This window comes from Balaenoptera acutorostrata, chromosome 3, assembly GCF_949987535.1.
Source record: "Balaenoptera acutorostrata chromosome 3, mBalAcu1.1, whole genome shotgun sequence".
Classification (NCBI taxonomy): domain Eukaryota; kingdom Metazoa; phylum Chordata; class Mammalia; order Artiodactyla; family Balaenopteridae; genus Balaenoptera; species Balaenoptera acutorostrata.
The window spans coordinates 167,996,989-168,011,578 of record NC_080066.1 but is presented as its reverse complement, the minus strand read 5'-3'; the positions used below and the strand labels follow the sequence as shown (position 1 = coordinate 168,011,578).

Genomic DNA, 14,590 nt, shown 5'->3' with positions numbered 1-14,590 from the left:
TTATGATTTCAATAGTGCCTTTGCACTTAAAAATGCTGCCTTTGCAGCAGTGTTATTGGCCCACACATCTGCTTTTCCGAAAGACTGGGAAAATGCTGTGTGGAAATGCCAAGCTTGGGGTGGACATCTCTGTGGGGGTCTTTTTCAAAGTGGAACTAGAAGAAAATGAAACAAAATAAGACAACACAAAATTGTAAAAGACTACAGAATCACTGTAAAGAGCTAAGTTATTTGCAAATACCACAGCTTGGTTTCAATAACTTTTTTTTTTTTTTGGTAAAATTTTTAAGAGCAGAGGATGGAGGACATTAACAAATATAAGAGCAATCCATGCTCCTCTTTATGGACAAATTATAAGTGGTTTGTACATTAAAGCTCAGAAGAACTCAAGGCATGTGTTTGAAGTATAGTAGCTACCTTGTGATAGAAGCCAGTTCTGCAACATCAAATGCATTCTCAGTAGAAAGTAGGATAGCAAGAATTGGAAAAAAGGCTAGGTAGAAACCAAAACAATCCTCCCCAAACAAAAACTACTTTTAAGTGGCATCCAGCTATCCAATGACTCTCTGGTAGCCCTAAATCAGCATTAATAAATTAAAAACATCAAATCTTGATAAATAGGTATCATAAGGACCTTGGTGTTTGCATCCATGCACAATTTACTCCTACATTCATCTTACATTATTGCTCAAGAATACTCCAAATTCCTGAAAAAAATGTTGCTAGTCACTGCCTGTCAACATTTCATTGCCTCTTTGAGAGAACACCAACAATGACAATATAATCGATCATTCCTGTGTTGACACCTATTTTCTCACCCTAATGGTCCGTTTCACTGATGGATGCTGGTGAAGATTCATTACTAGGAATCATTAGCAAGTCAAAGATTCTAACTGGATGCTGTCACTTCCCCCGCCCCCCCACCCCCGCCACCCCTGGCAATAAAAACCTACCAAAGTGATAAATCTTGCCCCAGTGCACTCCATTTCGTTCTGAAACTTCTTGATTATTTTTTTAAAAAACATCTTTTAGTTACTTATGTTAGGCATTCTAATGAAGCTATCAGCCATCTGCTAAGTAAAGGCACTAAGAAAATTGAGAACAAAAATATCAACAGGAAAGAACAATCTGTATATCTGTATGATAGTTGATGAGCATTGGCCAATTTCAAAATAATGAAGAGCTTTACTAAAAGTTTGCTTTTCTTTTTCCATAGAGATTAAAACATTGCATTTCAAGGTACATACAAACAGTATCCAAAAGAAAGAAAATTTTCAGCTAACATTGATTTTGTGTTTCCTTTCAGTGTATTTAGTCAGCCTAAGCAGAGACATCTTTCTTTTTTTTAATTTTTATTTATTTATTTATTTTTGGCTGTGTTGGGTCTCCGTTTCTGTGCGAGGGCTTTCTCTAGTTGTGGCGAGCAGGGGCCACTCTTCATCGCCGTGCGTGGGCCTCTCCCTATCGCGGCCTCTCTTGTTGCGGAGCACAGGCTCCAGACGCGCAGGCTCAGTAATTGTGGCTCACGGGCCTAGTTGCTCCGCGGCATGTGGGATCTTCCCAGACCAGGGCTTGAACCCATGTCCCCTGCATTGGCAGGCAGATTCTCAACCACTGCGCCACCAGGGAAGCCCGAGCAGAGACATCTTATTCTAAATTTCAAACATGTTTCTGAGGATATTCATAAGAATTTTTGTTGTGTGAAATAGACATGTCTTAATAATTATGAAAATCTAACCAAAATCATTTTGTTCACACTGCTAAAATGTACGCACCATGCTGTATTCCAGTTTTGTCTCAGAAGCTGCATAAACCCTTAGATAAATATCTTATCAGGGGCTTGTATCTATCTTAATCATCTGTCTGAATCCAGAAACTGGCCCAACCAAAGTGGGGTGGGTAGGTGCTTAACCAAAGTGTGTTCTCTTACAATGAAAACCTTCTACAAACAGGATTTCATGTGCTGAGAGGAGAGGAAAGAACAGTTGCTCCTTTATCGTGTCATCTCTCTCTGGGTGACCCTCTTGGCTCACCCAGATGAAGAGTTTGTACATATTACAGTAAACAGTCCACAAGAATACATTGAAACCACCGAAAATGAAGTAATCAGACCTGCTGAAATGTTTTCACCATCTGGGAAAATAACACCCCAAGGGCCAAGACAGTTACCTAAGAAAATTTCGAAGTATGTTTTCCAGGCCTGAGAGGCTACAGGTAGGTGGATTCTGTGCCAGTTAGAAAGTGTTATGATTGGCAAATGGCTGTGAAACTCTCAAATTGCAGTTTAATGGAAATGCTGGCTGTCATCCCCAAAGTACATTTCAAGAAATCACAAAACTTTAGAATTAAAGGCAGCTGAATGGAAGGTTTCATCCACATTGAACCCAGAAGATTAGGTGGTAACACAAGAACTTTTGCAGGTGTCCCAGCTCTTAATCTGGCACCTCTTCCACCACAGAGTCCTTCATTCTTCCAGCCCTGATGGAACAGAACAGAGCAGGGTTCATGTGACAAGCTCTCAGCCCAGCTCGGAGATGGGGCAATGCTGATGAGGGGGATGGTGTGGAACGGCCTGATACCTCAGGGTCCAAGGGGACAGCCAGCCCCAGCAGACTCCAGCGGAGGGGGCACAATGCTGAGATTCGAACAGCAGGCTTATCCCCAGTCTTGTGAAAATAATAACACCCGACTATTCCCAAGGGGTGGCCGAAGGCAACAGTTTTTTGGGTTCTGTGAGCCCCTGTGTTTCCCAAATGTCTGGGGTTTGGCCCTACAGTACATACACGCTTAGCCCCAGGGCATTTTTCCCTTAAGTTTTAGGCCCAAGGGTATTTTAAGGTAAATTGATCCCACATGCTTCTGATTCATTTACACTGAACTCATCAGACTATGTTTGGAAAGAACACTCTGCAGGCCAAGAAGCCCTTTGAGGCTGCTTTTATGAGTCTTTCTGTGCCTTTTTTCTTAGAAGTAGGAAGCCACGTCTTGACATGAACAAATAAAATGCAAGTCCTAGAGACACAGGTCTGGTTCCAAATGTGGCACCTCTGAAACCCATGGGTCCTCAAATCACCAAGACAAGGCTGACCCTCCTTCTTTTTCAGAAGTTATAGGAAACCTTACCCTCGAGGTGTGTTGAGCCTGAGTCAGTCATTCGGAGCGGCTTGCTGCAGAGCTCACATAAGCCTTCAGCATTCTAACTCCACACCCAGTCCTGACACCTAAGCCTCCCCACCCAGGGGGAGCCCAGGGCTCAGGGCCACCTCTGCTCTCTGCTCTGTGGATCTGGGCCCGCACACTGGCAAATCTGTAGGAAATTGTCCTTTCTCTTCTGAGCTATGAAACTGGGGCGGTGTGTTGTTAATTTGTTGCTGGTGTTACTGTTAATATCACTTGAACCTGACGGAGAGGGCACAGTGGGAAATGGTTTGGAAGAGCTTTGTTTTAGGAGGGAAGAATTAACATATCCCCTCTGGAGGCTGACCGGAACCAGGAAATGTTTGACTTTATTCCTTCCCCTTTTAGTATAAAAGAAGCCTGAGGTCTAACTCGGGCAAGATAGTTCTTTCGGACATGAGTCCACCGTCTTCTCGGTCTGCTGGCTTTCCAAATAAAGTTGCTATTCCTTGCCTCAACAATTAGTTGCTCAATTTATTGGCCTGTCGTGCAGCGAGCAGTACGAGCTTGCACTCGGTAACCGGGTTGACTCCTGGGATGGGACACAAAGGTAGCTGTCCCCACCTGTTCTCCCATCTGTGACTTGCACTGTTGACTCTCTTTGTCCCTGCCTGGGGTACCAAGATTGAAGGGAATTCATGTCCCTGACCAGGAAAAGAAAAATGAACCCTACAAGTCAGAAAAGATGTTGAGGGCAAGGTGACCAGGGCTTGGGCCACATTTGTCTCCCTCTCTTTATGCAATGAGCTCTCAACTCCACCTATTTATTAAAGGTTTTAAGTTTCCCCATGCATGGGCCCTACCTAAGACTGACTAAATCAGAATCTCTGGGGGTGAGGCCCAGGAAGTCAGGTTTTTTTCTAGAAAGCTCCACTGGTTATCTACTATGCAGTCAGGAATGAGGGCCACTGATTTAAAGTAACTTGATACATTCCTATTCTGGAAAAGTACCTGGAAATAATCTACATCAAGGGGGATTGTTTGTTGTCTTCCAATTGAACGGAATAAGATTCAGGCTTGATGCATTCCCCTCCCTCCTCCACCACCACTTCTCTCCCCACCCTCACTCCTTATCATGCTGTTAACGATGATCTCACTCTCCGGAGAGCTTTTCAAGCCAGTACACAATAAACTAAAGAGAACGAGAACCAACCCCAAAGGCTGAATCATCTACGATGTCAGAATGAACCAAACACAAGATCTCTTCAAATATTTAATCAGTTTGGAGACCTCTGCCTTCCAACCCAGTTGTGTAAAAATTCTTAAAAAAGCATGATGAAGGGGTCCTCAAAGAAAACGTTGGGCTAAAATGGAGAGGAGACTGGGTTTGGGAAGACAGAACATAACATGTGCCTTAAGGTCTTTTGAAGGAATTCTACCGCGGATTAAAAAAAAAAAAAATACTCAAATGAACAAGAAAAGATTAAACAGTTATACAGATTTAAGGACAACTAAAACTTCTTTTATGGCTGAAAATACCAGACATGGCTTTGAAATAGACTCTTTAAAAACCCTTAGATCCTGCTGTGGTTTCTTTCCATAGCCTTCTCTGTACATGCAAGAAGCAAGCTAGCTACACCCAGCATCCCCAGGAGCATTTTGGGCCTTGGCAAAGAAGCAATCAGCGAGAGATAGAAAGAAGGCCTGGAGGAGGTGAGAGGAAGCGGTTCACAGTTTTTGAACGTGGACTCAGACCCCAGCCAACCTAATCTATTTTCTTTGAAAAATATGGAAATAAACTGAAGGCCTTGAAAAATCACCGTCGATCTCAGGTTAGGGTGCCAATGATAAAGCTTTTTGATAACTGTGTCATAGCAACTGGGGAAGCATGTCCTTCAAAGTGACGGGGGTTTATAATAATACAGGCGTGGTCGGGACTCGGGGCTGACTCCCCAGGAGACGTTCAGCAGGAAGGGCGTCACGTCTTTCTCGCTCTCATTCTCTCTCTGGTTTCTTCGCTTCTCCTGTCCCTTGGTGCTATTGAGAGGCAGTGTCAGAGGCTCCAGCCCAGGGCTCAGAATGGGTACTGAGACACGTATATCCGCAGTCGGATCACGGAGCTGCCTCTAAAGTTGATGACGGTGTTGACAGTGATCATTTCCAAGTCCAGCTGTACGTCCCGGGGCCCTTTGATGGGGCGTGTCATCACCAGGGTGGCACTGATGGGGCCTGTTTGCTGTGGACGGAACCGGGGATACCAGTTAGAGAAAAGTCTGACTGGCTTAAGGAACCAGGGTGAGCTTGACCCCAGAAGCTGTTGAACAACGGCAGAGAGGGTGAGGAAAGCTGTCCGTCAGGAGACGTGGCCCCTGGGACAGTCACCAAAGCAGAAGGCCAGGTGGTCTGGCCACAGCCGGCCTCTGCAGCCCCAGTCGGGGCGCTCCTCCTTGCCCACTGCTGGCGGACAGCCACTCCTCGATGCCATGCTCTCCCCCCGACTCTGAGCGTGCTCCTCCTGGCTTCTCCCTGCTGGCCCTTCAGGTCTCACCTGAACTACCACCTCGGAGGAGGAGCTTCTGTGCTTTCCCCAGTCTAATTCAGGTCCCTATGACCCTCTGCCAGCGCACCCTCTCCTTCGCCCAGGAAGGAAGGTATTCGTTACCGTGTGCCATCGTCCACCCTATTTACACTAGACTACGAACACTGTAAGAGCACACTAGACTACGAACCACACTAGACTACGAGCTCTGTAAGAGCAAGGACCGGGGGCAGGTTTTCCACCCCTGAACCCCCCAGCACCCAGCACGGTGTCTAGCATGTGGTAAGTGTTCAGTGACTGTATCTTGAATGAAAGAATGAATAATTGTCCAAACTAACTACGTGACTCAGGGCTGTCACTTCACGTCTCTGTGCCTCCTCTCTAAAATGAGGGTTTGTACCAGATCAGTAGTTCCCGAGTAAACAGCTCCAAAGCACCTGGGACACTTTTTAAACTAACAATTCCAGGGGCCAATTCCAAGATTTTCTGCTTCAGTGGGTTTTTCGATGATGCCTGGAGAAGTGTGACTTGTTTACCAGCCTCCAGGTGGTTCTGAGCGGAGCCCCTGCTGCAGGTCCCGGCTGGGCACTCTGCACTCACCTACAGCTTCACCACTCTGTGACCCTATCGCTGTGGTCCTGATAACTTCACGTGAGCTTTTTTCCTCCTCTGAATCTTTTTCTACAGCTTTCAAGGAGGTAAGGAGAGAGGACTGACATAATTGAGCTTCCGCCATGTGTGAGGCGCTCTTCCGGCCACTTTTATGTGTATGTGCTTATTTGATCCCCGTAAAAGCTCTGAGAGTCCTGGCTACTCAAAGTGTGGTCCCTGGACCAGCAGCGTCAGCATCATCAGGGTGCTTATGAGAAATGCAGGCTCCCAGGCCCCCCTAGGACCTACTGAGCCAGAATCTGGAGCTTAACACAATCTGCAGGTGACTCATGGGACATTAACAATTGAAAGGTGCTCATCTAAAAGCACAGGACCCAGGCTGGGGAACCTAACTGCCATACTAAAGGTATGTCTCATTATTTCTTTTTTTCACTGTTCCTTGTGAACTGAGGCGCCATGAGTTAAGTCATTGCTTAGGGTCACTAGACCAGTCAGGGGCGGAGACAAGGGATACCATTCCGGTGCTTTTGTCTGACTCCAAACCCCAGGCCTTTTTTACTGCACAACAATTATCAGAAAAGACTGATGTGTGTTTTACTTCTTCCTAGCACTGCCCTGAAGGACAGATGCTCGGGGGTCAGTGTAACGGCCAGAGAGTGGGTCCCTGGAAAGGAAATAGCACAAGGGAACAGGGCATGCTGGATAATCACTTCCTACAAGCTGCAGAGTCCAATGCTGTGCCCAGAAACTGAAAGCAACAAGCTCTGCAAAATCAAGAAACTTGGCTTGTTTAAAGCCACACCAGGCATCTTATCTGTCTCCTTGAAGGGAGGGCTCCCCATAAAGTTCTGGACGTCCCCAAGAGCTGCCACAGGTAGGACAAGGGCGGGGCAGGCAGGCAGGTGCCACCCAGGGGGTGGGACCTCCCCTGTCCTCTGGGCTATCAGCAGCTTTACAGCCAGGCCATTTCCTCTTGGCATCAGCTCCCTCCATTCCCGTCAGCATCTGCGCAATTGACACCCTCTCATGCAGAGGATCGCTAGCACTTCCTTGTCAACTCTTGCAAAACCTCGGAGCCCTGGGCCAGGACTTCAGAGGGTACAGCCAAACAGGGAAATGCCCAGGACATTTACATATACAAATATCTCACCAGCTTTCACTGTTTGCATGAGCAAAGGCCAGGAGCTGAGGACCCTGAGCTGACAGCAGGCCTCTGGAGGGAGAGCTGCAGAGGCTGGGATGGGGAATGGAACAGCTGGAAACTTCCCAGTTATCCCTTTCTGTCCTTGTAAATGTCTCCAGAGTGTGAGAGCATCGTTGCCTCTCCTATTTGGAAGTAATCTTAGAGCTCAGACAGTCTGATCCCCACCAGGGTCAGATCTACAGCAGCCTGAGAAAGGCCTGCCCACAAGCACACGGAGGACTCAAGTGCCTGCCAAGAGAGCTAAGGACCGACATCTCCACTCCTCACTGGGCTTTTAGGGCAGAGCCAGGGCATTAATGAAATAGGCCTCCCAAGAGGCTCTCATCATTGGTGGACTTGGTGGTCACTGGTACAAAATGAGGATGGTGACGGTGATGGTGGTTGATACTAGGCATTTGGTTATGACCTTGCATACATCCCTTATTTAATCCTCATAACCCTACAAAGTAAGTAGGTTAAGTACACTAGCACATGGTACTAGAGCATCTGACTCCAAAAATCAAGCTTCTAGCCACTAAGCTGTACGATAAGGTCTCAAGTATCTCTCAATTTCCTGACGTCCCATGGCACTTACTCTAGTTGAGAATCACTCCTTTGCACTGTAAATGTTTGCCTGGTTGTTTTCCCCTCCCTACCATAGTGTGGATTCCTGGGGGCAGAGGCACATCCTGTTTGTCCCTACACTCTCAATGCCTGACTCAGAGCTGCATATGCAGCGGTGCTGAATTAACCTCCATGACAGAAGAAGGAGTGAGTGACTGAATGCCTGTGAAGCTGCCCGCATGGGAGTAGCTTGCAAACAGCCCACCCGCTGTCTGGCTGTCTGTCTTCTTGGCCCTGCTCCTACACACGCTCGGGTCTGTTCTGAGTCAACTCGCGGGATGGCATTGTCTGACATGGGGCAAGCAGCTGGGCCACAGCAAGTCAGCTTCCCTTGGCCCGGCCACGTGATCCCCGTGCACTTGGCCACAGTCTGTACCCTGTGACCGTGCTCCTTCTTCTGGGCCTACTTGTGTCCCTAAGTCACCTGGCCAAAGCCAATCACCAAGGCCCAGCAGCCCACAAACTCTTAACAACAGTAGCAGCAGCAGCAGAAACGACGTTATCGATACAATCATAACTAATGCTTATTGGACACTTTCTATTGTGATTAGATGTTAAGGTAGACTTTTCTTGTTATCTCAATCTCGGCTGAGACCCCAAAGCTAGAAAAGTAGGTGAAAATACCCTGCATCCTAAAGAGAAATGTGAGAGTATGTACAGATACTGGTGGCAGACTGCCTGGGTTCGAATCCTGCTCTGGGGCTTCCAAGCTGTGAGACCTCCGGCAAGTTACTTCGCCTCTCTGTGCCTCAGCGCTCTCATCTGTAAAGTCGGGAAGGTCAAGCAGGCCCCAGAGCACAGGATTGTGGTGAAGATGAAAGGAGTGACACATGGAAAGTACTTGGGGTATGTCCACACCGTACAGGATTTGCTGCCAGTGCTGTCTGTGTAGTTCCTGTTGCTGTTGTTATACGATGTAAGTGTATTAAACACACTTACCAGCCCCAAAATCAAGCAAGAGGGGCTTTCACTGTGGGTCCCCTGACATGAAAGGAAGCAGAGAACAGCACCGGACTTTCCTGGAGAAGTCTAGGGAAGAGAGCCCCAGAGCTGCCCTGCACCACGGGGAGGAGACGGGGCTGCAGGCGAGCTGGCTGCGGGTGTCCTGAAGGCCCAGTGTAAGGTCTGCCCGCCAGGGTGAGACAACACCCACACACACAGGCTTTCTGAGAGAGAGGTTTGCGGTGACAAGCGGCCAACTAGAGGCCCTCGCCCACATCTGGGAATGGTCAGTGCAAAGTCAGTCCTCAGGGAAATCTCCAAAGAACCCACAAAACATCCCATGAAAGCAAGAGCATTTGGGCTCTGCCCCAGAGAGAGCAAGAAGGCCTGCCTACAATGGCAACAATCGAGTAAGACCCCATCCCTCCTAACCACTCCCCTTCCACCATCTGTATCCCCAAAACCCGGTGGAGGAGCCAGGGCAGCACAGTCAGTGGGGGGAGGGGAAGAGGAAGGCAGTACAGAGGCCAAGCTGGCAGGGGGGCGGGGGGGGCGGGGCTGGAACTTTACACTGAAGGAGAGACTGGGCAGTTGAAGTTTCCACGTAAAGCAGCTGGGACTTCTGATACGGGAAAAAAGACAATTCAATAGTAACTGAAAGTGCCTGCGAATCTGATGGGATCCACCTGACAGCTCATCTAGGTGTGTGCAGGTTCAAGACAGCAGAGTGAGAAAAAGAAAGTTATTGAATGTTCCATCCTGCCGGTTTGATAAAAACAGCCGTTCTGTGCTCCAGGCACTGCGCTAAGTAGATGATCTCATCCAATCCTAAAGTAGATACTGTCATTATCCCCTCTTTACAGATGAGGAAACTGAGGCTCAGAGAAGTTAGGTAACCTGCCCAAGGTCATACGGTTGGTAAGTTATAGAATGCAAACGAGGCAGGTCAGCCTGTCTCCAGAGCCGACATTGGAATGACTCTGTGGGGCCTCCTGAGGAGGGCACTGCAGCTTTGCACAGCTTGGAAAGTGAAAGCCCTACTTCCTCCAACAGATTTCTGTCTTCCTGGCCCCATGCCCTGTGGCTTCACAGGGCCCCTACACCGAGCCTGTTTTCTCTTCCCAGGGGCAGCCTTCGAGATCTTTCCAGCCAGGATCCACCTCCCCATCCCTAAGTTCCTTCAGCCATTCCCAGGGCAGGTCTATGTTCCCTCATCCCCTTCGTGTCCTGACATCCTCATCTGAATAAATACTGAAGAATTAGGGCTCTTCTCAATGTTCTCAGAGAGAGAGCAAACCACATACAGCTCAAAGTTTTGTGAGTTTCAAGGGTCCCCTAGTCGCTGTGACAATCCAGGCACTAGAGGAAGCTCCCAGGAAGGGGCCCTCCCACGTGTTCACTCCACCTGTAGAAGAAGACAATCTTCTTCCCACCCCTCCCACCCCCCCCCCCCACCACCATTGCGGGGTAGCTCTTACAAGTCAGCCTCACAGGGAACATTTGGGTCTAGGGGATTTTAGGAGGTGGTGACCTGGGAGTGAAATCTTGCCAAGACAAGGCCGCTTCCTGCAGATCTTCTATTCTGCTGGCGGGGGGCGGGGGTAACCTGAAGCAGGTAATGTGGGTGATGGTATTTTAAATCCCCAAGAGGGGCATCTCTGTGCCCTGTGATTGGGACCCACTGTGTCTGTACAGATGACAGAGGCCAGATTGGAGAATCCTGGTGGGCTAGGCTTATGCTCGAGGGGGGGGGGGGTGTGGGGGTGCATCGGGGGGTGGAAAGCCCCCAGAGGCTCAGGCAGGTGGGCTGTGCTGGGTGGCCATGGCTTACGGGTTTGGAGAAAGGACTGACAGAGGTACAGCTCAACTTTTTCATCTTGAGAAGTTCCCCTACCCTCAACTCATTCCAACTTCTTCCAAAGCCCTTGACCTCACTACACTGATCTACAGAGGCTGGGTCTGCAGGTGTGTTATCACACATGACCCAGCCCTGTTAGGGTCTTGCCAAAAACGTATTAGTGAGGAAACAGGCACAATACCAACTCCTGGGGCATTTTCTAATCTGTTCTAATCCTGCTTCTCAGACCTCTCTGTTCTCAGACAGTCCCAGCACCACAGGCAAGGACTGGAAGATTCTGCCAGGGGCCGGGTGAGAGGGCAGGGAAAGAGCTCAGGTATGTGGTTCCCTCACAGGCCAGTGGGTTGTGTCCCATGAAAGTGTGTAAACTTCTGAGTCTAACGCCCCACAGCGAGCCTGGAAGACCACATACTGTATTTGTTAGTAATGCAGATTCCTAGGCTGGATCATGGCCCCCAAAAGTATCAGGTCTTAATCCCTGGAACCTGTAAATGTTACCTTATAAGGAAAAGGGATCTTTGCAGACATGATTAAGTTAAGGATCTGGACACGGGGAGATTATCCTGGATTACCTGGATAGGCCCTAAATCCAATCACGTGTCAATTCGAAGAGACAGAGGGAGATTTGATACCCACAGAAGAGGAGGAGGCTCAGTCACAATGTGACAGCAGATGCAGAGATTGGAGTGATGCGGTCACAAGCCAAGAAATGCTGGCAGTCACCAGAAACTGGAAGAGATAAGGAATGGATTCTCCCCTGGAGCCTCCAGAAGGAGCATGGCCCTGCTGACATCTTGATTTCAGGGTAGTGAAAATGATTTCAGACTTTTGGCTTCCAGAATAAATTTCTGTTGTCTTAAGCCACCAAGTTAATGGCAATCTGTTACAGCAGCCACTGGAAACTGATACACTAGGCCTTAGCCACCATCTTCTGAAATAGATTCTCTAGAGAGGACGCTCTGGAATTCATTTTTTCAAAAAGTACCCAAATTCACACTGAAATGTGAAAAACATCGCTCTAAGCCAGGGGGCTCTAAAGACAGGTGATCACCCCGGAGGTTGCAGGAGATGAAACTCAATAATAGAAATGGTACAGTATTGGGTGTATGTAATTTACAAAGAAGCAAATATATTTTAGGAGGTGTGCTCTAAATTTTTTTTCCCGATACGGATAAGCTGGTGCTGTCCAATCAAACTTTCTATGATGACAGAATTATTCTATATCTGAGCTAATACAGCAGCCACATGTGGCTACTGAGCCCTTGAAATGTGGATAGTGCAACAGAAGAACCTAATTTTTAATTTTACTTCATTTTCATTAGTTTAAAGAGCCACGCAGCTACTGTGTTGGACAACGCAGGTCAGAGCCCACTTCTGTGAGGAATGCCTTAAGTTCACTGCCATGTATGTGCCATGAGGGCAGGGATTCAGGACTGTTTTGTTCACTAGAAGTCCTTCTAGTTTCTAGAAGTCCATAGTAGGTACTTGATGAGTATTTGTCAAATGAGTGGATGGAAAAAATGGATATGTGAATTCCTCTCCCACAGGATTGCAGGAGGAATCTGAAGAAGAATATACATATGTAGATAGATACAGATACAGGTATAGATATATCTATATAAATATAACTGAATCACTTTGCTGTACACCTGAAACTAACACAACATTGTAAATTAACTATACTACAATTTTTTTTAAATGGTTAAAAAAAAAAAAAAAAGAAGAATTTAGGAGGAAAGAGACCTACAATTGCATCTTGGCCTGATTTCTTATTGCAGTTGAGGATTCTGAGGCTCACAGAGGAGAAGCAACTTTCGCAAGACCACACAGAAAGTGAGAGGAACCAGGACATTGGAGTCCTGACTCGCATTCACTTCCCTCTCCTGTCTTTACACCTGCCCCTCCTGGCTCCACTCTGGCCTATTTCTAGAAGCATGCTCCAGGCTAGACAACAGAACACCTTGTTGAAGATGGTGACCATCACTCAGCACCCCCTCTTACCCGCATATAGAATTCTCTGCCCTCATTCCCAGACTTGATCTGGAAAATGTAATAAGCCCCAGGGTAGCGGGTCGTTGCTTGCATTTGGAAGATATCAGCAGGAACAGAGCGTCCAGACACCACGTCCATATCCCGGTACAAGATGGTGAAGGGCTGGTCTCTGCAGCCAGGATTCTCAGCGGGACACATACAGCGGCTGTCGGAAAGGGAAATCATGTGAGAACTCGGGAAATCCTTTCCAGATGCTGGATGTACCTACTTCCTTGTTTAAAACACTGAAAAGGAGGCCACCGCATTTTTACCATCCAAATGCTGTAACTGTAGAGGCTCTCTACTCCCGGCTCCGGTCTAAAAGCTCTCTAGCATGTAGGTGAGCTCCCTGTTTCCTAGAGAATGGCCTGTTCTGGCCAGTCAGCTATTCTTGCTACTAGAGCATAAACCTGAGATGTCTGGTTTTCAGAACACTGGGGACATCCTCTAATGCACTTCACAGTTGTCACATATTTAGTCAGAAAAATGTGCTGCATAGGCCTTCACTTCCCCAGCCATGCATACTCATTGAGAAATTTTAAAAGTGAGAAAGTACATTAGACTGACAGGTCTTGAGTGGTCCGTCTACATTTTCTATTGCACTTACCCCAGTCTGTGTGGAATACAATTCAATATTTTCTTTCTCTAAACAAGCACTCAGAACTCACTATGTATAAGATACAACATTAGGACATGACTTTAAGATGTTAGGATATTAATTGCAACAATAAATAAGATCCTGATCTTAAATTCACTCTCTAACAGGCGAAATAAATCACAGACGCAAATATCTCTAATACAAAGCATCTAATTCGAAACACTAGTAATAGCATTATCATAGTATGAAGTTGACTCATTACCAAGGTATGCCTGTTATAGACACCCCTTGATTTATCCGTAAGCACCCCCATCTCTCACCTCATCCCTGAGACTCCCCCTAGGGGGTCAGAGTGCATAACAAGATGAGAACATCTGTTGATCTATGCCTTGGTGGCCAAAACTGGGAGTAAGCCTTGCTGTGCTTCTGTCACCTTCCCTAACTTCCAATCTATCTTCAAAACCTAGCAGTTCTACTTCTAAAATGTAGTCCAAATCCAACCACTCCATCTCCACTGTCAGTGCACTGTCTCAATCACCGTCGCACCTGGACCTCTGTGACGGCCTCCTGTGATGGAGGAGAGGGCGCCCCCACTCCAATCTGTTACACCACAGGCAGAGTGCCCCTTGTGGAACATAAATCAGATTATGTCTCTATCCTACTTCAAGGTTCTACGGTGGCACCCATCGCAACTTGGACAAAAACGACACACCCATTTTAGCCTCTAAAACCTCATGGGGTCTGGTCTCTGTCAGTTTCTCTAACCTCCTCTTGGGTCACCGTCCATGTCATTCACGAGGCTGCAGTTTCTTCCGGTCCCTGAAGACATCAAGGTCACTCTTGTCTCACAGTCTTTGCACATACTGTTCCCTTTGCTCATCCACCTCTGTTAACATCGACTCACCTTTCCATTCCAGCCCAAGGGTCATTTCCTCGGAGGGGCTTTCGGATTCCCCAGGCTAGACCAGGTCCAGCCTACTCTTTCATTTTGTACATTTCTGTTCTTCCTGTTCACAGCCACTATTACCCTCTATGATCATGGATTGATTATATGACAATTTGTTTACTGTCTTCTCCTCCACTAGC

At 47.4% G+C, this 14,590-nt stretch overlaps 1 protein-coding gene across 3 annotated transcripts in view; it reads right to left on the bottom strand.

The window, feature by feature from the left end:
• Positions 1-4,377: 4,377 nt before the first annotated feature.
• Positions 4,378-14,590, bottom strand: part of FBLN5 (fibulin 5) — a 66,734-nt gene continuing 56,521 nt past the window's right edge. For all 3 annotated transcript variants that reach the window (XM_007180862.3, XM_057544434.1, XM_007180860.3), the window contains 2 exons: positions 12,877-13,072; positions 4,378-5,353 (listed from right to left, as the gene is read on the bottom strand). In XM_007180862.3, the coding sequence (XP_007180924.1) occupies positions 5,192-5,353; positions 12,877-13,072 (358 nt within the window). In that variant the 3' untranslated portion in view covers positions 4,378-5,191. The remainder of the gene's footprint in view (positions 5,354-12,876; positions 13,073-14,590) is intronic.